Source organism: Notolabrus celidotus, chromosome 8 (genome assembly GCF_009762535.1).
Source record: "Notolabrus celidotus isolate fNotCel1 chromosome 8, fNotCel1.pri, whole genome shotgun sequence".
Classification (NCBI taxonomy): domain Eukaryota; kingdom Metazoa; phylum Chordata; class Actinopteri; order Labriformes; family Labridae; genus Notolabrus; species Notolabrus celidotus.
Genome location: NC_048279.1, coordinates 27,975,966 through 28,000,524, shown reverse-complemented (window position 1 = coordinate 28,000,524; position 24,559 = coordinate 27,975,966). Strand labels below are relative to the sequence as shown.

Sequence of the window (24,559 nt, the reverse complement as noted above, 5' to 3'; positions counted from 1 at the left end):
CTTACAAGATGTCTTTCCAGTGAATAACTGTACTGGACAGTTAATCTTCACACACTGAAAGTCACAGCTAGACTAAACAAAATATGAGGAGGGGTGGTCAAATAATCCGTTTACAACATCTCCTAAAGACCAATGTTACTTGGTCGTAGATTAGTTCTTCAGTGTGACCTTTTATCCACGTCTTGAATATAATTTTGCTTCTACACTTTCATTAAGCAGATAAATGTGTCCCTTTTTGTTTGACATCTTCGTGAGGCTGTTAAATGTCAGTGTGGATAAATGACACATCGATTTCTAATATCTGCCTCCAGCCCAATCAAACGGCCTCTTTGCCAGGAATATTGGAATGAAAGGGGAACAAAATACCATTGGAACATGAATGACTGCAGAAAATGTGCTGCAGGATATCAGCTTTATTGTCTGCTATCTTTTTTAAGGAGATAATTTCACCATCATAGTATTTTTATCACTTCTTTTCATTTTCATTGCTAAATATCACTCCGCCGGAAAGATCCATTTCCGATTAAACGTGCCCAACAGAAGTCCATGTGTAGTAGCTTGATACTTTGTCTCAATATTACAAGTGTCTCCACATTTAATCATTTTACATATTAACCTTCTGTGTTCTCTCGTGTTCCCATCCTCAGATCACAGAGCTGCTAGATGACGAGAGGTGCGAGGCTGAATGTGAAGAGCTGCCTCAGGATGGAGAGGAAGGCCCCGGCTCCTCTGACTCACCACAACACACACACTCTGATGAAGGCCCCGCAGCCAGGTGAGGCATCACTATTTTATATGTCACAATTACATAAGAGGGTCAATTAAATGTTGCGTCAGGGGTCACCCAAGGATGAGGATGAAGTATTATAAGAGGTGATGACGTGACTGAAGATCTAAACTGGATTATATAACAAGTTATATATTGATCAGCTGTCCACATGAGATTTACACACTTCTTGTGATGTTTTCTTTGGATTTATGAGCAATAAAATCATGCATCAAAATGAAAGGACAATCGTAATCCGTAAAAATGAAACACTTCATTTTGAGCGTCCTGCTTTGGTCTGATGATGATCAGATGATTATAACACTACCAGCCATTTTGAAACCTTTAATTCTGGCTAAAGATTCTCACTCTACATATACGAACATAATGGCCTCAAGGAATGCTGAACTAGACCGTTGACCACATTTCGTAAGCTTATTTAATGCTTAGCTTGGCTTAAATATGGAGCTCTAGAAGGTGCAGAAAAGCCAGGACTGCAGAACCAGGACGCCTCCCACCATAAGAGTGGTGTACAGGAGTCTATTTCCCTTTCAGCCCAATAGCAAAAGAATCTGGGCATTGTGGAAATCAGGGATCAAGTTATAAAAATAGATTGTGATCCTTTATGACTTAGCTTTAATTCAATAAACTTTTTTAATCCACCAATTTTGAACCTGGTGCCCACCCTTTGCATACATGTTTTAAACCTTTTTTCAGAATAATGGATGCATTTTACACAGGATACACAAATTCAGACACCAGAGATAGCCAAGCCACATGTTAAATGTATTCATCCATTGACACTGAATGAAAGACAAAAACACCAGCTGCAGATTTCAGCAGGTTTGATATGTTAAAATTGACACGTTTACACATCTTCATTTGGCTTGAAATTGTGTCATGGACTCAATTGTTTAATCATACAGAAAAAAAGACCAGCTGAATGAGAATATAATCACAAATAATCATCTGTTTTTCATAGTTATTTTGACAACACAAGTAGTAGCACCACTTATGATCTGGTCGGTTGATATTGAGTAGCTGGTAACCAGACATGCAGACGCTCACGTACACATGACTCCCTCTCCAGACCAGAGTTCAATCCTGCTGCAGGAACATGAAGATCTTCTCAGGTTCTTCTGATCTGCTGATCTCCTGTTAAGTTAATTATGGAGCGGAGCGCCCAGAGGACTCTGTATATATACACTTGTTAAATCCACACCTGGTACTGTTTACCTACGATTCACAACTTCAACTGTTGTGCTCAGATCTGATGATAAATGAATAAAAAGTTGCAAATATTTTCATCAGATTTATTTATTAAGGGAGTAGAACTGCAAAAGCAAACTAAGAAATACAACTTTTTAACCTTTTTACAACTTAAATCAACCTACTTAAGTATTTCATGCAGTCAGTCCTGTGTGCAACAACACTACACTGTATTTTGACTAAGTCTTCATCTGGGGTGTGCAGTACTGATAAATCAGAACACAAACGCAGTGATGAGTTAAGATTTATTAGTGGAGAATCTTTTTAAAGAAAGTGTTTCAAATTAGATGATATTTTAACAGATTTCAAATGGACAGATCAGTAACAAAAACAGCTACAAAAATCACCAAAATGTCTATTTCTGATAAATAGAATAAGTATAGGGACAAAGACAGACATATTATTATAGATGCTGCAAATAGCTATGTTATATCCCAAATACATAAGACAATAACGTATAATCTCCAGTGTTAAACTTTTTTGCCTAATGTTCCTTCGATCATTGATTTCGCATATATGAGTCTCACTAGGTTCACACTGCTTCATGCTCTGTACTGTAGCCTCACTATGGCTGCACTTAGTTATGGGGTCAGTGTGGCATGATTGACTTGTATACCCAAGAGAAGACAGCTTTATGTGTTTTATTTACTCTCTGTCCTCTTGAAGTTCACAGAGTGAATCAAATGTCCTCTTTGTTTATGTGTCTCCGGCCTTGGCTTCATTGCTTTACGAGTTTGTTTTTTTTTTAGCATGGAGAGTTAAATTTCGTTGAATCATCCACAAACAAATCATGTACAGCTCAGTAGTTTAAATAAAGGATTTGCAAAACCTGCGTTCAACCGGCCACGTGTGCATGTGGTTGCCTTAGTTGATCAGTAGCTCGCTACCTGTCAGATAAAGTCATAAAGCAGGAGAGCAGAACCATAAATGTTGCCTGCCGTGGTTCTTTACGATACTCATTGTGCTGTACCTCTGCGTATGTTGGTGCGTGTGTGCATGTGTGTGTGTGTGTCATGGTTGGCGTCATGCTGCTAGCCTTGTCCTACTGGCCTTTAAGATGATTACAGACCTAATCCATAATCCACTCACACACACATACACACACTCACAGTTTCTTACAGCATACACATTCATGCTCACATGATTTCAACCATACTGCACTTTGAGTATGTTTCTTTGTCTGTCTCAGTTGCACACACAGAGAGTGATTTTCCTGCATTAGAATTTTAAAAAAATGAACATTAAAATAAACACGCCGCCAGGAAGTTGTCGCCCCATGCTGTCCTGGAGTTCAACAAACTGTTATGGCAGATAAGAGAAAGGTTCATGTGTGCTATGTGTGGTAATGTGTGTCATCTTTGGTGAGATAAATGGTTTAGCCGGAGTTTGTGGGGCAACATAAAAGGATTGTGTGTGTATCTGTGTGTTTGTGTTTAGTGGAGGAAGGCTTTACATTAAGAGGCAGCTGTTGTCCATCAGTCCTCGGTACATACAAAGCTTTAATCATTGCTGATGAAGCCGTGGGGGGTTACATGCAACAAATTATTCAAATTGCACATCACTGACTGGACTGTCTCATGTGATTATTTTAGCTTGTATTAATTCTCTTTTAGCTGAAGCCAGCTTGCAGTCAGAGTCTGTGAGAGTCTGGCTGACCCTGGTGTCTAGTCTGGGGGATTATTGTTTTATTTGCAGACCCCTGACTCTGCAGCGCCATTTAAATAACTCAGACACAAAGCTTTTAAATATACCTCTGTTTCATGTGCTAAAAATATCAAGCACTCCAACAAGCATTTAGTCGTATCGCTCACCTGACCCTGAATAAGTATATGCTGTTGTGTTTGATGTGGAAGCCCAGAGATTCAGGTTCCACATGTAAAACACCTCAGACGTCATGTGGGCCTGGAGCTCTAAAATGTGAGCGTATCAAAACAAGGGAGACTTTATTATTACGTCATTATTACTCTATATATCGGACACATTTATAAACACTTCAAAAACACCATACATGTTATATGCCTATATGGAAATGTCTCATTATTGTCATTTATAATGAAGACTGACATTGTTATCAATGTTTCGGCTGTAAATTTGAACTATTAAATGTTGATGAAATGCCACAAAATATGAAAAAGTGTCATCTTTTGTGCAGCCCTATATTTCAACTCGTTTGTTTATTTATTTATTTGCACAATTAAAAATATACACTCAACAAAAAGCAAATATAAATAAATACAGTACAGGAGGAGGCAGGAGAGCTTATTTGAAGCCTCCACCCAAATAGTGTTCTAATATCAAAAATGAATTTAAAAAAATACTAAATTGACACATATAAAGACAATAGTTGATACTAAAAATAAAATAACACAAAAATATACAAAATTAGCAATTAATATAAATCCAGTTATTACATCAGCAGAATTCAAAAGTACAAAATATGAATATGATGTGTATGGATACCTGTCTATAAGTATGTGGTTGAGCATAATGAGTATAATTAAATAACAGTGGTTAAAACAATTTCAAGCATTCTTTTTTTTTTTATAACATTTTAAAGATAAAAAGTTTTTCTCCACATTGGAATAAATATTCCAGAACTTGCTGCCCCTGAAACGTATCGAGAATTGACTTCTCCAAGTAAAACATTTAGGAGGATGTAGAAATAAATTTCGAGTTGAATAAGAGTGGACCTGTGAATTTAATTTGAAGCAAGACTTGAAGGGATCAGGAATATTCCCATCACATTATATTTTATACAAAAAAAACCACATATTTGATATTGAAGCTGTAGTTTTTGAAACAAAGGAGCAGATGAGACGTGTGGCTTTGATGGAATTGCCATCCTAACAAAACGTTCCTGAAGGAGCAACATTTTATGGAGAGTCGTAGGAAAAGTACTGGCCCAAACTATATTACAATATGAAAGATATGGATAAATTAGGCTGTAAGAAAGAGTAAGGAGATAAATTGTGGTCATCTCAATGAAGTTCAAGTTACATCATTTTAAGATGAAAGAAAGTGAGTAAACATTTTAGTTGAGAGGTTGAAATAACTTAATTTGATTATTTTTGATCCTGTGACAAATAATCAATAACCTGAATTGTTCCATATTTATTTCCATAAAGTGAGTTAATAAACAAACTGTCTCAGCTGCAGTCATTGTAAAAATTGAGGACACTTTTGTCTCATCTTGCACAGAAAATAGAAGATCAGTTTATTTCTGAAAGAGTTTCCAGATCCAATGTTTTGATAGCTTAAATAATGTGTGAATTTCATTTTTCTTGGTATCATGAGTCTTCTAGTTTCACTTCGTCATCCTTAGTTAATATATTAAAAAGTTGATGAGTCACCGTGCATATGCATTTTTAACTGGGAGTGACTTCACTGCTTTGAGAGCACTTCTTTGTCCCTGTGTTCATCATTTATTCTTCGACACATAACAGATTGTGACAGCTCTGTGAGGGAGAAAGTTCCCATCCTGTGACTCAACATTAACTGAGGCTGAGTTGTTTGTCTAGCACTTGACAGACAGGGAAGTCTGTCCTGTGTGGCTGTTGCAGTGCGCCCTTAATAGACTCTGACAGCCAACACACACACATAGACACACACACCTGACATGCTGACAGCCTCTACTCATTTCAAATCTATATATAATCCTTGGTATTCCTCTTCTGATCTTCCCTCTTCCTCCTCTCTGCTTCCATCCTCTCTCCCTTTGGAAAGTATTTTTTCATGAGGCTTCTGAAATATCGAGGCAGGCTAGGATGAGGGCTCCTGGGATGCACTTCTGGTCCCAGTGAGGAGGAGCAAGGCAGAAAGAAGGGATATGTGGAGGGAACAGAAGATCAGAGGGCAAATGAGGGAGGTGGGGGTGGGGGGTACTGGAAAGTCTCCCTACTTGTTAAAGATTTATTGATTTGCAGTCTGTGTGTAAACGCAATTTCAGACCTTGGGAAGGAAAAGGTCAGGACAGAAGATTCCGTTTAAACACATTAAAAAACACTTGTCTTCAATTGTGTTCTCAAGTTAGAGCCTCATTCTGTGCCCCCATTCCTCACAGTCACCAACATCCCAGCAGGTGTGACGCATAGAGCTTCTTGTGTTGCAGATAACCAGCCTTGTCCTTCTTAAAGCCCCTCTCGATGACACCCCCAACCCAACACCACCCAACATCACCCCTGTGCATTTTCTACATGCTATTTTTATGTGGCTGTTGAAATGATTGATACCCCATCGTGACACCACACCGTGCTGGAGAGCTCTGTTGTTTCTCCTTTTGTGGCCGCAATGTGAGCGTACATGTACATGCACAGAGATACAAACAGATGACTATAAATGTACACTCTTCTAGGTCAGGTACATTAGCTTTCCTTTCAGTGGGAGCACCTGATCCCTCATGCACACACCGACACAGAAACAGGGTTTCCTTTCAATTTAATAATAGGTGGTGAGACGAATAAGACCTTGACCAGACAGTAAGATATTTATCTGATGCATTCTGAGTTCAAGCAATTCAACTTTTTGGAATAATAGTACAATGAAGACATTTTGTTGTACTGCTGATACCTTTGTGTTTCAACAACCATCAAAAGAGGAATAGTTTGAGCATATGTGTACTCCTAAAATCACCCTAAACTGAACATCCAAGAAATGTCACAGAGAGACGTATTTTTTTCCCCATGATCCACCGATCCGTCGTTGGTGGATTATTTTAACTCTGGGATCTGGGATCAGTGTCTGTCATTGATGACCAAAGATTTCACTCACATCAGTCTGCTTGCTCCCTGTTCATAGTTAGAAGTAACATTCCCTGGACCACTGGTTTCCAATAGCCAGGGTTCAGGCATTAAGAGTTATGGTGACTGCGCACTCTATTATTGACCTGCTTTGTGATTGATCGCAAACAAGTGACCTGTGAAATGACAACTCGGCACAACATGATGTGGAAGTCGCTGGTGATTGATATAGAGACACACAAGCCTTATATGTGACTAACCCCCACCTTGTTGTTGTTGTTGTTGTTCTTGCTTGTTGTCTTCACTATAAATGGATAAAGGTATTACCTTCTTCTGTGGTTAATGAATGTCTATGACCCAGGACTGTCGTTGTTGCGAGGCAAACATGCCTCTTCTTGGCACTTGAAGCTTGTTTACGCTCCATGATGCATGCAGCATGTCCTATACTGTTAATATCCATGACAGATGTACGTCTGTATGACCTATACATAAACATAGACACATTATCTAGGTCAAAACATCGTATCGTGTGTGCTTTTAGTGCTTTGACCTGGTTTGTAGACGGTTCTTAAATGACTTATCAGCTGGAAGATTGGCCCAGCACCTGGTAGATCATGCATGTTTAAAGGTTTTACAAACAGGGCAGGTCTAGACCGTACTCTCTGGCTGCTTTCGAAACCGCCTACTATAGTAGCAGCAGGTACGGATTTGGACAAAATTCAGTATGTAGTAAGTAGTATGTGAAAAAGAGCAAAATCTGCAGTATTTCAAAATTACCTGGATGCTGTAGTGATTCAGGAAAATTTCTCAGCATGCATCGGACCAGTCTCCCTCACGTACTGTTTCCCAAAATGCATAGCGCTTGTTCCACTTTTTCTTTTTTCTTCTCTTTTGAAGGGGGGGGGGACTCAGTTTTTAGGTGCTGTGACAATTATTAAATTACATATAAACCACTCCTTAACTTTTTAAATCATAAGTGGACGCTATAGAAGCAGTTTCGGAAATTCAGTGATGTCTGGCTCAGCATACTACAGAACAGATCCAACAGAACAGTCATACTACACACTAAATCTAAACACAGTACCTACTGTCTACTACATTCGTAGGTATCAAGATAGGATAAGATCCAGTACAATCTTACAGACAGGCCTCTGATTTCATCTTAATCCACCATGAGCAGAGCACTTTGCCACATTTAGAAAGATACAGCGGCAAGGACAAACTTCCTTTAACAGGCAGAAACCTCGAGCAGGACCAGACTCATGTTGGACAGACATCTGCCTTGACTGAGTTAGGGTTGGAAAGAGGGATAGAGGAGATGTGAGAGATTAATTCATGCATTTTAAGCACATTTGTTTTGTATTGCATTAGAATTAGCAAAATGTAAGGGAAATATAATTTGTGAGATGATGGCCGTTAGCCTAAATATCCTGTGCAGTCACTTCATTTAACCAATTAAAATTCAGTTTGATACTCTACGTCTGCAGAAAGTGATTAATTAAAGATATAAGATTAGAATAGGAAATGATTGATGACACTCAATGAAGTTTGCACAAACCTCACAGCAGCTGCTTAAAGGATGACGGGTTTTTGCTTGATTGTTTTAATAAAAATGGATGTCTTTTAGCTGCTGATTGATGATCTCATTTGTAGCGTCCCTGAATGAACCTCAAGGATGGGTTTTAAAACAAGCTCAGTCTACTTCACAGCACTTAATGTATTATCTTTGCATAGTTGTGTAAAATACTGGAAACACACTTTTAAATGTTTAACCTTATCAGGAGATAAGTGTGTGATTCATTTAAACCTCTCTCACTGTGATTGATAATTATGATATAAGTAGGGTGGTGATTACAGTGAGAAGAAGTCCTTCCTCTCTTTGCTCCAGTTTCTTCCTTCGTGCCCTCCTTTCCCTGCCTTCCTCGCCCTTAACTGTCAAGGCCAGGGTGTCAGTGCAAGGCACAATATGTAATATGATACAGTAAATGACCTAGATAGCAGCGTTCACCACTTGTGCTATCAGTTCTCACTCACGGTCCTTGTACAGCCATCCTATCTGGCTTTCCAAGCAGCACTCACAGTCCTAAATCAGCATGGAAAAACATTTATTTTGATTGTCACCCCTCAGGCAGCCGCTGAAACCTCTTTTGTGTCAACACGTCCTCTCTGTACTCGCTTTGTGTTAGTCACAGACGATACTGTCAAAGTTTGAGACTGGAGTTTCGCACACCAAGAAAAATAGGAGGAAGTTTAGAGGACTCCAAACTTCAGTCTCATATAGAGAGATTCATGAACAAAGTTGTGTAACTGTTATTTTTTCAATTCCTCTCTTTCATTCCTGAAGGGATTTATGGAACGATGCAAAGTTTACCCGAGTGTGACCCAGACTTAGAGCAGCAGAATCCACATTTAACTCTTTAAGGACGACTGTTGAGCTGTTTTCCGAAGGAGAAATTATCAAACACACATTCAACCAACGTTTATTTTACTTACCATGTTTCATTTATTTTTTGATTTTGTTGAAAAATATGTCATGATTATTGAAACATACTTGTTACTGGATGGTGTCACAGTATCCAATGGTTGAACAGTCTTTAACCTAACTAGCTAACCAACCAGGGTTATCCTTCCTATCAATAAACTCTACAGTATATCGTCATGGTTTGATATCAGAAATGAAGGAGAAGTGTCACTCTGTATCTTGCTCAGTGTTTGGTTTCTGCTAATCAAACCTTTAGAGATTGGAAAATACTAGGTTTATAAATTACAGGGTCATTTTTCTCAGCATGGTTTACTTTCATAAGATCTACTTTGTGTTAAAAATGAAGCACAGCAAGATCTTGTGAGGAGCTAGAGCCTTTCAGCTCAGGTTTTCATTTTTTATACTGAGTTATGTTTGGCAGTTTATTCCATTTCGTCAGCATGATGTTTGACTCTTGACATTAGGGTTAGCCCTAGTTGGGATCTAAATCAAACCTGTCTTGTTCTGGTTGAAGTAAAATGTTTCTGCAGCTCTGTTCTGACCGGCTCATTGAAGCAGTTGGAAATGCAGGGATTGAAGTTAAGTTGTGATTGGATCATCAAGTATCCAGAGGTTTTTTAATTGATGTTCTTTTTTGTAGTCCATTCTGTCAGTCTCCATGTTGAATGTAAAGAAGAACATGCTCTCATACGACTCAATTGCTAATGTACTGCATTCCGAAATATCAAACCCCTTTCTTTGGATTTACCTCTAAGTGCTTAGTTAAAACTTATAAAATCTTCTTCTTTGATTTGAGATAAGTTAATCTGAAGTCTGACTGGATAAGAGATATTCTGAGGACAAAAGGAACTTATCTCAGTTCCTTGAGAGTTGTATTTGAGTGTTTGGTTCACTCGTATTTATCTTTGTTTCCAACGTCATCACACCAACACATAAAACTATAAGATGTACATTTTAACTCCTCCCTCCTTTTCCTCCTCTGTCGTACTTTTCTCTCTCTGCGTCCGGTCATAACCTCCTCTGCTACACCCTTTTTAACTTTGCAATCAGTACATTGTGAAGTGTATGAGTAACTATGTAAGAAGCTGAGCTGGCTGCCTTCACAGTGATCTCAGACAGGAGACACAGATGTGTTTGTGCATGATGTACATGTGTCTGTGTGCACATCATTTAACAGCCCTGCTGCCAATAACTGCTGAGTGGATAGTCACAACTGAGTAGCCCAAAAAAATCAAACCCCCCTCCCACTTTCTGCCTCCTGATTGGCCCGGGGAAGTCATTCCCTCTTTACAATTGGCTCCCACCTTCAGCCCCTCCCTTCCCATTGGTCCTCCCGGGGTTGTTGCCTGGTTACATCAGAAGCTCATGTATTTGAGCAGTGCTCTGGATGTTTACTGCAGCACTTTTACAGACCGTGCAGAGTGAGACAACCTTCCTCACACACACACAAAGACACACACTCATCCAAGAGCACGCGCACACACGCCGGTTCAGAGGACGCCACAGAATGCACCCAGGCACTACCCTGGCTCTGCTGCTCAACCTGCTGGTGCTGACGCTGACACCTCAGAGTGCTCAACTGGGATAACCTGCCCACTGGATACAACAAGGCTGACTCTCAGATCTCCACCCGATACTGACAGAGACTAAATCTGGGGGGAGAAGAGACAGAGCAAGCTGTAACAGCTGGATGCTGCTCCTGCAGGAGATGTGTCAAGTGGTTAACTGGCAAAAAGAAGACAGAGGCAGAAATCTTGCTGAGTTAAGAGTCAAAGTCAAGCCGACTTCTCTGCGGGGTTTGTAAAATATAAAACAGACCAGACGTGAATAACCTTCGCCTTGGACAGAAGAAGAAGAAGAAGGAGGAAGATTCAGAGGAAATAGCCAATCAGGCATTCAAGACAGCTGTGACAGTGAAGCACCTGGAGGCTGGATTCACTGACATCCAGCAGCAGAAACATAACAAAAAGGACTGATCACAGTGAGAGGGAACACAGCTGCAAAAATGAGAATGGCCTGTGACATTCTGCTGCAGAGGTAAACATTGGGGTTATGTAACTTTTCTGCTCTGCCTGGAATGCATGATTTGATTGATGAATGAATACATGAATGGAGAAGAAAGCAGAAAATGTGTTTGGACGAGAGATCAAAGAATACATGACTGAGCTATTAAGGGTGGAGGAGAGGAAAGGGAGGATGTGTTACATGAATGAAGTGGATTAATTAGCAAAAGAGAGGGGGAACCTAGAAGAACAGATTAACTAGTGAACGCTGGAATGAGTCAGAGGAAACCTTCAGGATGAGCGTTCACTCCTTTATTATGAGACGAAGAATGGAGGGAAATGAGGCTGGATTGTGTTTCTGGCTCATTGTTTGGTAACCCAGGAGAGATGAAAGAGAAAAAAGAGGCACGAGGAAGTCACTTTTCTTTTTCAAGAATAGAAACCTATCAGAGGAGGATGACGAGAAAGAGGTCATAGCATTACTTAATAGCTGGTGTTGTGTTATGCAATTGAAGAAAGAAGAGGTCTGCCTGAGAATGTGTCAGCATTTTGTTACAAAGCTGTGCTGGAAATGTCAATTTTTAAATATGTATTGAATTTTACTTTTCATATATTTGAGTCGTGCATCTTCAGCCGATAAGTGGCTCTAGTATTTGTTGAATATCACAGTTGTTGGTAGGTCTGCGCTCTTATATCATCAAGTACTGAAGTGTCTTAAAAGGCTCTAGAGATGGAAATCAATTGAAGACTACTTTGAAAAATGTTTCCCCACTCACTGTCAAACAGAGAAGTGCTGGGGCTAGAAGGAGTGTAACTTACGTAAAGTAAGAGCCTGTTAGATTGAACCTCAAATGTTGCTGAATCAGTCCCAACACAGTTACCAACAACTTGAACAAAAAGTTGAACATTGACGTTCTTTAACAAGAACAAAGGTGGAGGTTTTTATTGGGCCGTGGGAAACTATTACTCTCACTCTAACTGGCTCAGTTGGTTAGTGTTGTGATTGATTGTTTAGTCAGAAAATGCTAAAAGGTCTTCATCTCTTTTTATTTGAACCAAACTTTCCAAAAAATCTTTCATAAATGGGAAGTTTTTGACCTGGAGGAGCTAAATGGGACAAAATGGGACATTTTTACTCAGAAAATGACTCAAAAGATTCAAATATATGCAGAATATAACTTTTAATGACATATTTATTTGGTTTATCTCTGTTTTTTCATTGTTAATATGTCAATTGATGATCTCCCTGTTAGGACTCTTGATTGGATGCTACCTTATCATTTTCAAAATCGTGATGTTTAACAACTAAATCATAGGTCAACAAAAATAACCCACTTTAAAACACAGTTAGAAATGCACAAACATTGCTTATGCATCCAAACATAATAGTATATTTAAATTTACTGGACTGCACTCAAGTCTTCTGACCACCCACCGAGCTAACTTTCATGCTAACTTGTCCATAAGGACCCATTTCTATACTCAGTTTGGGGCTCAGTATTTTGCCCAAGGACACTCAGACCTGTGAACTCGAGGATCTGAGAGTTGATCCGCCAATTGGCCCATGATTGAATAACCTGCCTCCCCGCCTGAGCCACAGCCGACCCCTTTTTTGAGCGCAGAGCTTTCAGCAATGTTGCATCAGTCCCCCCATGACTGTGCAAGAGGAATGCTTAATTGAAAGTGTTATAGAAGAAGCTGTGGGAGATTTGTAGAGTCAAACTAAACACAGTAGATATTCTCAGAGAGACAAAAAGTCTGTGGGACAATTACGGGACAAAGAATGGAGGTGAGCTGCGCTGGTCATTTGCGCAAAGCAGCAAACAAACAAGCGGTATCCAAGGATAAAACCAAACCCAGTGCTTAAATCTTTGTGTGTGTGTGTGTGTGTGTGTGTGTGTGTGTGTGTGTGTGTGTGTGTGTGTGTGTGTGTGTGTGTGTGTGTGTGTGTGTGTGTGTGTGTGTGTGTGTGTGTGTGTGTGTGTGTGTGTGTGGATGTTGATTGTTTGAAAGCAAACATCTGTTGTAAAGCTCTGCGAGAGTTTCTTGGCTCAGGCATGAAGGGCTATAAATGTTTACTGTTTCAGAGGCAGCAACAAGAGCTGTTTATGAGATATAAGACGACGCTTATAATTCTGCATGTGAGTGCTGGCAGAAGGGCTTAAAGCTACAAAGCGTGTGTGTGTGTGTTTGAAGTAGGTTACCTGCCAAAATGAAATATGTTCTCTTGTGCATGCTGATATAGATGTGAGGTATAAATTGATGTGTGTGTGGGCGGATGCGTAGACTGCAGCAGTGTGTAGTACCTCCTAGCCAGAACAGAGCCGAGTCAGGATTGCTGACAACAGCACCTCTGTTGAATCACAACTAACCTCGAGCTCACCTTACACACTTTCACTCACAAACACTCTCTTTCTTTCCCTTCTTTCCCGTCATCTCTGTAACATAATGTAACTCTTCACCCTCACCACCTTCACTGAGAGCACAAGGTTTCTGCTTTTAATTCTCTTTACTTAACGCAGCAGACAAAACCACTGTCAGATGCTCTTGTGGCTTTTACCCGCACTCAGCTGAGACGAGGCCACTGTGGCTCTGTGGTACGAAGAGTACGCTCTTAGTTATGGGAAACTGATACACTCACTCTGTACACTATCTGTGACATGCAGTATTTTTATGTTTAAATCATTGTATCTCATTGCAGCAAAAATCTACACAGAATCCTCCATCTGGGCCACAGTATCTTCATTTCCTATTTATTCAAGAATTATTTACTAAAGTAATCAAATATGTACAGTACCAGTCAAAAGTTTGGACACACCTTCTCATTCAACGGGTTTCATTTATTTTAATTATTTTCAACATTGTAGATTAATACTGAAGACATCAAAACTATGAAATAATATGGTTTTGCCATAATCTGTATTACAGCAGTAGTCAAATAGGGTTATCCATTTTGTACTAACCCTACCTCTGAACAACACAACTGATGGTCTCAAACACATTAAGAAAGCAAGTCATTCTACATATCAACTCTTGACAAGGCTCATGTTAATTAGAAACCATTCCAGGAGACCACTTCATGAAGCAGACTGAGAGAATACCAAGAGTGTGCAGAGCTGTCATTAAGGAAAAGGGGGGCTACTTTACAGAATCTAAAATATAAAACATGTTCTGCTTTGTTTAACACTTTTTGTGAATTAAATAATTCCATATATGTTCTTTCATGGTTTTGATGTCTTCAGTATTAATCTACAGTGTTTCAAATAATCAAAATAGGTACAAACCCTTGAATAAGGAGGTGTCTCCAAACTTTTGACTGGTAGCGTACATCCAGCTTTTATAGCGTGTCTTAAAATGGTGACAGATGTAAATGATTACAGTTGTACGTTTCTTCCGATGACTCATATATTGCTGACTGAGAGTAAAATGAAAGTGAATATAAAGATACTTCTGCAATTTAGGGACTGTGTTAAAACACGTAAAACCATTAAGGCTGTTTTAAAAAAAACTTGTTAATTTTAGAAGTTAGAAACTCATCAAAGAAAATAAAGAGAGTTGCAGCTATACCATAAAATGTTAAACAGCTGCCTCAGAGTTCAAATCAGATGAGCAGCTGTTGTTAAAAGAATATAAAGGTAATAATGTTGCAGCAGGGTCAGCGCTAAACATTACAATTTTATCAGGTGACATGTGAAGGGTACAAAGCATTTGAAGATCACAGTATATTATAAATTATAATATTCTTACTTCATCATTGCAGAATTTAAATGGTGCTTTGAGAAAAAGTCAGAGTATATGTTTTATTCAGAACAGAAAAAAGTGGTTTAATTGTCTGCAAAACTACCAAAAAACTGAGTCAACATGGTGCTTTCCCTGCTTTATTTAAATAACACACAAGACAAATGTGTTTCAGATACTGTAACCCTTTTAGACTATGCATAACATCTTAGAGATGGAGTTCAAATATCTCCACGTCAAGATATTTTCAAAGCAGAATCATAAAGTCAGGATATTAAAGATGTCCTTAATGTTAACATGAGGTTTGGATGAAAAGCTCTGGGTGTTGGACTGAGTGAAAAGACACACATATGTTGGATGGATGGTAGGTCTGTCATTTAAAGACATGCTTTTTTTTTCCTATTAAAATGCGATCAGAGTTGGTCATCCCTCAGTTAACACTACTTGAAGCACTAATCTGCCAGCAGAGAGATTCTCCTGCTGTCGTCACGCTGAGGGATCTAGTTAGCAGACTGCAGATAAGCCTGATACGATCTGATAGAGTCTGGCAACAGTCTCCAAAGCTCGCCCACTCACCTCAGATGCCTTTCATAGTGGAAGTTGGTAAAGCAAGTAGTGAAATCAAAATAGAAGATCATAACAGGTTTATGTATTTTAGAATGAGAGTGTGAAAGTGATTGAAAAAGGCAACTACGAGCTAAGAATAAACAAACTGCGTCACACTGGCCGCTTAATCAACGGTGAAACGGTGAAAAACACAATTTGTTTGCTCTCAGACAGAATCAAAGACAACGCCACCCTCGATTTAGGTCACTTTAAAAGGTTTTACTGTATCACTGCCAAGAAACCGTTAGATAGAGGTGTGACTCCTTAAGATGTTATCAAGGTCTTATCTCTGTCTGAGGCTGCTGCTGCAGTCGTGGCTGGAGGGCAGGAGCTGATCTCATCCGACCTACTTGGAGAACTTAAAACCAAACCTCTAGTTGCCAACTTGTGCGTCTTTGACACCCGGGCACATGAGTATGTTTCACCAAAATCAGCCACTAAAGTGCTCAAACTTCAGGTATCTACACTATAATGATCCCTTGTGCACTCTTCTTTCATCTTTATATCACATGGCTTAGATAAACAAAAGTTTAACACCCAGAAACTGTCCACCTTAAGAAAAAACTAAAACCCTGCTATCGCTACTTTCTCCCTCATCAGGGCCGTGATAAGTCTTTCCTATCTGCCCTTCAAAGTGTCCTTGGTTGTGGAAGAAATGCCCAGAAGGACCCTCTGATGTTTGGTCCTCTAGGGCCCCACTGACGCTGATAGAAACGTTATCTCTGCTGCTCGAGGAGCTCCAGGGCGGCAACAACACCCCAAAGGTTCAGCAGTGATTTGAGTTCATATCTCCTGGGGGCAGACTGGTGTAAGGTCTGATATTATCTTTGCTACTTTAGGCTCATGGAGGTTACGTAATATCCTTAAGGACCCAATCTAGGATCTATTGTTAGGGATGCAGCCACCCAGTAGGGCCCCTTAGGGTGCCACTAAGCAGGAAAGCCCGCCTGTCAGATGTTATCTGAGCTCTGAAGGGACGGTCACTGCAAAGGGAGCCTGCAGGGTGTGATCCTGTTTGAAGGGCAGCTTACTGTGTTCCCCTACAGGAGGAAGAGGATGGTGTTCAATCAAACTAGAGTAGATATGCCTTGATGATTTACTTCATTATTTATTTTCTTCCTTAATTATTCATCCTTATTTATTTTACCTATTGCCTCTGCACAGCATTGTTAGTGTCCTAGGATGCATCCTAGGATGTGTCCTATCTGCCATTAATAATTCAGTCTGTATTGTTTTACCTAAAGACTCCTTGCTGCTTTGGGAGTGTGCGTTTTTGTGCGCCTGTGCGTGACAAAGAACAGGCATACATCCACAAGAACAGCTTGCATAATGCCAGCTGCTGTCTGTCTAACAAGATGAGTTTGACTGCCTGTGCCACACACACACATGCACACACACACTGTCTATATGCACCCATGTTCTTGGGCATAATGTGCGTGACCTTGTGTTGTGTGTGTTCGTGTGTGTTCGTGTGTGTTCGTGTGTGTTCCTGTGTGTGTGTTGGACTGTTATATAAATCTGGAGCTCTGGCGTGCCTGACAGAACGTGTGAGTGTGTGTGAGGCCAGCGGCAGGCTGCTGAATCAACGGACACATCTCAGCCGCCTCCCTGTTTCATGCCAGATACACATAAACACACCTTCTCTGCTTTGGAGGAACATTGAACAGCAAATATGACCACACAGACACACACACGCACACACACACACTTCTATCTGATCAGCAGGGTTTGGCAGAGCTCTGTAGCCTAAATAACAATCTGCCCACCCAGAGTGGCGCCAGCGACTGAAACTTTGTGTGAGTGTGTGGAGCTTTTCTTGAGATTGATTTTGGCAGAAGGGATCTCGAACATGGAGACAACTTCAAAGAGAACCCAAACTAACCGTTCTGAGTCACACATTTTTATTTAAGTCTTCTTTGCTTTGTCCTCATCTCCGTCTGCACGGTCAGACGTATTCTTGGCTTCTTTGTTATTGTCCTCCGTCTTCCTTGTTTTGACTCTTGCTGCCTGACGCCGATGCTAACGCCCTCTAAGGTCATGTCATGTTAATTTGGGAGTCGAAGAGTACGTGATGTTCTAACCATGTCGTCCTTTCCATGTCTTTACAGCTCCCACCTCTCCCCTATATCCATCCTGCCTGCTGACTCTGCTGAGTAAGTACACACACACTGCAGATATTTCATCCACTGACAGTAACATACACAAGCATGTCTTTGTGCACATTGAGACTGTAAAGTGATAAATCATTTGATATGCAACTCCTACAACTGGAAAGAATCACAAGGTAAGCACATATAATGCCCAAAGTGTAACCTGCAAAGAGAGATGACCTGCAGGGTCAGCTGAGGTAAAGACACAGGCATGCTGAAGAGAGATACACTTACAGGAAACACACGCTGAAGAAATGAAGCATTGTGTGTGTGAGAGGAGTTGACAGGGAGAAAAGTAAACGCTTCAAAGAAGTGATAAGGAGGAAAAGTTCCTCCTGTTATTTTTAATGAAGCCACACTAAAGCATTTTGCATGGTATGTATCCTCTGAGGCATTACCTCAGCTATCACCTGACTGTCAGGACTCTGCCTCCAAACATAATAAAACAAGTTTCCATGATGCTGTGCACATTGTGGGTTTACTGACCTGACAGCTGGAGGCAAAAACAAAAGATGTTTCAGGAACTTAGTGATGAAAATTTGAGTTCGTTCGTCTGGTACATGAAAATCTGAAGACAATGTGTTGGTCCTAAATGTTCTATTCAGTTGCATGTTGGGATCGGCATAAAATTCAGTTAAATACTGATTCTATTTGTGGTTGTAGTTGTGTCTGAAAACATTTAGAAAATAATCATATATTCTGAATTTTGAGTCTTATTTTGAGAGACAAGTTTTTCCAGAGTACTCATCCTCAAGGCTAGAACGGGAAAGTACGTCCCTGAAGAGCCTGACAGACCCTCTTCTAGGTGCCTTGATAGTATAATAACTTTCCGTTTTTGGGAATACATAAAAAGTTACAAGAAGTTTTTGCAGACAGTCTTCTGTCTCTGACTGAGACTAGCATTTTTATCTCCCTCTGGCTCCCAGTGAAGCATCGGAGGATTTAGAGAAAATTAAGAAGACCAAATCAGCAACCACATGGTGATTGCATGCATGTTAGAGAAGCCCATCATCTGTAACTAACTCTGTGTAGAGTGATGTGCTTATTTTTATTGGATAAGTATAAGATGAGCTTCGTAGAGTGAGGGGTTGAGTTTCTGCTGCAGTGAAAGGTGGGTAATCAAAAGCACGATTACTTCATAGTAAGACTGGATATTTGAGAGAGTTTTACCTTACATAGGCCTAAATTCAGGAATGTTCCAGCTCCAGGTCTTGTCACCCAAATAGCCTCTGCAATTGCTATATAGTAGCATAAGGGGTAAATCAGAGGTAATCTATAGTCTGGTCCTTCAGTCAGTGATGAGTGCAATAAGAGCTGGTAGTTTAGTCACTTTATGTCATCCAGCTCTTTAACCTCTATAAAGGTGACTGTGCACATTGTAAATGGACAGAGTGATACATAATCAGAGCACAAAAGGTCAGAGAGTTTAAAATCATCTTTGTAAATCCTGTGGATCAACCTCTGCGTCTCAGTGCAGAAGAGGTCCGAGTCAGTGCTTATGTTACCTTTTTTAGGCTGTGAAGTCCTCTCCTCCTCTCTCCTCCTCTCTCCTCTCTCCTCACTCACTCGACTTTAAGAATTATTAATCCTATCATAGCTGGACCGGTTTCTTGACTTTATAAGGAGTTATTAAAACCCCAGAATTGAAAGAGGAAAATGTTTAATTGATTCTTAGACTCATAGAAATTTTTATCCATCATTTAACCTCAGTTATATACACACACACACATATATATATATATATATATATATATATATATATATATATATGTGTGTCTCTATACATATATATATATATATATATATATATATATATATATATATATATATATATATATATATAAAACACTCATTAAAAACACTCATTCCAGTGGAGGAAACCTGAACTGGATTGTAAGATAATATTTGGCACACTCTTGAACATGGACAACAATTGAAAAGTAACTAATTAACCAAACAAAGTTAAAATATTACCTCAAAGAACACTTTTGACTTAATGGATGACATATTAAAAGAACACTGTCCAGTGAGGTTTCCTTCAAATACTAGAGAACGTGATATTTTATGTAAACAAGTACACACTTTTCAAAGATTGTATTAGGAGAATGTCCCTAAACTGAATGAACATAAGATATAAATTATTTTCACATATGAATGATTATGTCATGTGTGTCTCCAGGATAATTCAGCGCACCATCAGAGCTGCAGTGGAGCATCACTTCTTTGAGCTGAAAACCTCCATCGACCAAGACCTGGGCAGCTATGACAGCCAGGGGTAAGAGTGCACACACACACGTATTAACATTCACACACAAACACAGCTAGATATACTTCAGCCATGTTGAGGAACATCTACACTCTCATGTTTTTGCACCTGTTTCAATGTGAAAGATAAAATGCCGCTCCATTTTTTCCTCCATGCACCTGCTGGTGGCAACATGCGTTACTCAGATTCCTCAGTGGTTAAAGGTGGCATCAGATGACTTCAAAGAACATACTTGTCATAGCGAACATTGTGCACAAAGGCTCAAAGCCAAACAGATGGTTCAGTTTACCGGTAAACAAGTTGACAGCTGTGGCATTAATTAGCAAACTACTCATGTTTAGGGGCGACAGCTGCTCTGTGGTCAGTCACCTCTGGACATGAACTGTTTTAAATCTAGTCAATGACAGACGGTTAAACATTTTAATAAAAGCAAGGCAAATTTAAAGGTTATTATAATGTTATTACATTTTTTAAATTAAGGAGATTCATTTTCCATTCTTTGTCTTCCAGGGTGAGCCCCAGTGATCCTGCAGACCAGGGCTGCCATGGAGACGAAGAGCAACAAACAGACCCCGAGGACAGTCCCTGTGACACAGAGGGAGAAACCCCTCTTACACCAACAAAGTCGCAAATGCTGCATGGCCAGAATGACACACAGGTACACACAAAGATATACAACACATACATCTGAATCATTAGCGTGTTCACACATACTGAATATAAATGTAAGCTGACAGATGGCAAAAACATAACTGTCTCCCCATGTTGATAAATTGAGAATAAATCAAATAACACATGTATCAGTGGAGATTTTCCTGATAAGCATTCACACACACAATACACAATCCACAAACAGTTGCTGTGTGGGCCAGCAGCATATTTCCCATAACTAACCTCCTTCCTGTCTGAGTGTGTTGGTTCATTCCAGGCCTGATTGTTTGGATATTATCAGCACAGCCGGGCTTTGTTCTCTCCTGATTGCTACAATAGTTGAAAATTCTTTTATGGTTGCAAACACAGAAAACAACAGAGCTATATTTAAGATATGAATATGAAAATTACGTAAGGCTGAGATATACTGAAGCTTGTAGCCTGTTTTTTCCTACAGGCTGTCCATTAGTATGACATATTGGGATCTTTGTGTTTGTGTTTTTCCACAAATAATTTTAGCAACACTTCCACGTCAGAGTGGAAATCTCCTCAGTGTTTCAACCCCTCTCAAACCACAGTCTTACCTGACATGAGTACTGTTCTAGTTTCCTGACAGCAGGAGGGAGATGAGGAAGGAACAGCAGACTGAAGTGACACCTGTTCACCTCTTCAAAGCAGTCATCTTTCAGATTTCTGTTTTGTTGTCTTTGGTGTCACCTGTGGGGATGAGCAGTAATTGCAGGTGCACTGTAATAATCTGGATGCACCTTTTTAGAAGAATCACAGAATCACGTGGCTGACAAACTTTAAAACATCCGCTCTATTTACTCTCTTTACATTTTAGTCTTCACTCCAGTGTCACATGTGATCTGTGAGCATTAGGTCACATATTCACACCGGAAAGTATACACTGAGACATGATCCTGCAACTACAACGTATTCCTTTCATTCATTGAACTTATGTGAGAGCCACCGATCAAAAGAGAGCTCACAGCTTTTGGATTCTTCCAAACTTTTGCAATTTAGTTCAGTTCAGTAAGCTTTAAACCTCCTGTGGGAATTTTTGAAACCTTAGATTGTCGTCAGTAATGTTAGCCATGGGGATGATGGTAGGAAGTGTTGGGGAAGTGAAAGGTCAACAGTTTTAACAGTAAACGCCCCCTTTTTTTAACTTGCACTTTAAAGGTTAGGAGAGATGGAACTGATAATCCTGAGATTAAGTGTAACATTTACATTTATGAATGTTTAAAGCTTAAGATAAACCACAAAATAGTGTGTTCTTTAATCAGTAAAAGGAGTGAGACATCATGGTGTGTGCAGACATCCACCTGTTCATGTGATGTTCCCCTTTGTTTATATTCTCGCGCTCATTCGTGTCTCTTTCTCTGAACGCCTGTGTTCAAGTCTCTGATTTTCAGCGCTAAATAAAATCTTTGATTCTCTTTGTTCCTTTCTCTCAGGATTCTTTGGACACTGATGCCACCCTGGAGGAGAACCTGGTAATGGACCTGGATTCAGAGGCTGTGAGAGATGCTGAGAACAACATCAACACTGCCAGGTGGGCTGGAATCATTGTTTCCTCTCTTTTGTAAGAAAGGATGTTTCTGTTATCCAGCTTGGTTCGAGGGACATTTAGACCACCTCTGGGCTTATCTTGAATCAGGTAGCTGTTTGTGTTTGCTGTACGTAGCTGGCAGATGTTAGTGACTTGCAGAGAGTGCTCCTCTGTCTCTCCCTGCAGGAGTGATTCATTATCCTGATCACGTACAGGGAGTCTTTTTTCTTTTTTCTTGCATTGATCACCTGACACCTTACATCATCAAATCTCTTGCTGTGTCAGCAGAAGCTCACTTCAAGGCTACATCCAAAAAGGGCCTTTATAATCTCTCTCACACATTCACTCAAACTGCATGCACTTGTAGTTTCACACCTCAGACGTCATATGACTTTATCTCAGCTGCAGTCAAATTGTGTTTGACATGGTTAAAGCAGCCAGAGCTTAAACGCTGTTTCATGCAAACAACTGAGATATGCACTTGATAAAACTGTGAGCTTTACCGGAAAGAGCAACTGTAGTTCTTTATACAAGATATCATGATATTGAGAGAGGGTTTGAGATGGGACTCTCTCAGATCTTTAAAAAGAAGCTAAAGGTTTGTCAGAGGAAGTCAGTGAAGGTGGAAGATAAATCACTGAAATAGTTTGTGATTTCAAAATTCTTATTTTCAGTGATTTTTAGGAGATTTTCCAAACAAAAGTCAGCGCACAAAAAGGATGATCTTCATTTATTCCAACAGAATTTAACAACTAATCTCTTCTGAAAGTCAGGGCTCAAATATTGAAAACCTCTGTCTCACAAGAATAAGAATGAAGTTTAATTCTCGTGTTATAGTTGTATATTGTATTCAAGATGTCTTTATGTTTTTCAGGCAGGACAATCAACTCTGTGACATAATGGAGCAAACCCAGGCTGACGCCATGTGCTGTGTAAGTGTCCATATGACCTTGAACTGATGTTGCTGTAGCTGTCAAACTAAATCACTTTCCTTTGTTATTTCAACTTCTCATGAATTATGAGTTTTCCTCAGTTTATTCTCGTCCTAATTTATATCCTCTCTTTCTCTCTGATCCTCCAGGACTCTGGATCATGCCTCTGTGATCAGAACGCCAACAACAGTGAGACCAACAGAAACCATCTGTCACCTTGCCAATCCAAATCTGGCCAAAACCCCCACCTCCAGCTTTTCCCCGACCACCAATGGGAAGGTTTGTACCCTCGACTCTTGACTGTGACTGTGTACAAGACTTATGAGTAGTCTCAGATTTGATTTTGATTGATAGATTTATGCAACACATGAGCCAAAGAAAACGTGTGCAACCAAGTCTTTTCAACACCGTCCCAAAACATCAATAGTCCAGTCATTCCTCCTGTAGTTTCATGTTGTAGTTTGAAGTAGTTTGAACCTTCCCTCTGCCTTAATCCTGATCACTTATGAGAATCAGAAAACACATCTCAAACCTTCATTGGCTGTCACTCTCCTTCATTTCCTCACACATGTTAAGTCTTCATCCTGACTGAGAGAAACCTTGTCAATCATTCTGTTGATGTTAATCCCACATTAGTATTCTGAACGAATGTTGAGCAAGAGATTGACGTCAACGCTCCTCTTCTCTTCCATCTCTCTCTCTCCACCTCCTCCTTTGTTGTCCTGTTTTTCTTCCTCCTCCTTCCATCTACACAGCGTCACCCCCCTCCCACCTCCACCTCCCTCCCATAGACTTCTCATGTATGCATCTTCAGAAAGAAGGCCAAGGTAAGAAGTGAATGTCTGCCCACGCGCCCACTAGTCCACCCATCCTCCTTTTCATCCTTTCTCTTTGATTTGATTTCATCGTGGTTGCTTGCTGGTTCTGTCACAGCGTGGGAAGTGTTATTAATCTATTCTTACATGTCAAATTCTCTTTCTGATTAAGATGCATGTGGAACTTCTTCCCCTTCTCTTATGTGATAACATAGCTAGGAGCCTTTCAGTTTTCATCCTGCTGCAGGGACGCTGGACAGATTGATCTGGACACATCTCCTCTTTAAACACTTTGCCTCCTCTCCTCTTCACGTCTCTTCTCTGCTTATTCACCCCTGTCTCGTTACTGTCATAACCTCTCCTTCACCCTCTACCTTTCCTCCCTCCTACTCGGCTCATTAGCATAGAGCTGACAATCAAGGCACTGCTAATCAGGCAGAGTGAGTCAGCAGAGCAGTGAAGAAGAAAACGAGTCTATAGTTAGATGAATTAGCTCAACAGCGCCCTCTCAGGCAGCTTTTATGAATACAATACTAACTTCACATGAATTCCTCTCTCTAAACAGAATTGAAATGTGCCTGTACTCTGCC

At 40.0% G+C, this 24,559-nt stretch overlaps 1 protein-coding gene across 10 annotated transcripts in view; it reads left to right on the top strand.

Annotated features, from left to right (window-relative positions):
* The window catches only part of fam13b (family with sequence similarity 13 member B), an 81,994-nt gene that overhangs the window by 47,223 nt on the left and 10,212 nt on the right, over window positions 1-24,559 (top strand). For 6 of the 10 annotated variants that reach the window (XM_034689400.1, XM_034689401.1, XM_034689408.1 and 3 more), the window contains exons 7-14: window positions 648-775; window positions 17,709-17,753; window positions 19,930-20,025; window positions 20,527-20,674; window positions 22,128-22,225; window positions 23,097-23,154; window positions 23,304-23,433; window positions 23,910-23,981. In XM_034689400.1, the coding sequence (XP_034545291.1) occupies window positions 648-775; window positions 17,709-17,753; window positions 19,930-20,025; window positions 20,527-20,674; window positions 22,128-22,225; window positions 23,097-23,154; window positions 23,304-23,433; window positions 23,910-23,981 (775 nt within the window). The remainder of the gene's footprint in view (window positions 1-647; window positions 776-17,708; window positions 17,754-19,929; window positions 20,026-20,526; window positions 20,675-22,127; window positions 22,226-23,096; window positions 23,155-23,303; window positions 23,434-23,909; window positions 23,982-24,559) is intronic. The other 4 variants (XM_034689410.1, XM_034689406.1, XM_034689405.1 and 1 more) reach the window with 1 other exon arrangement.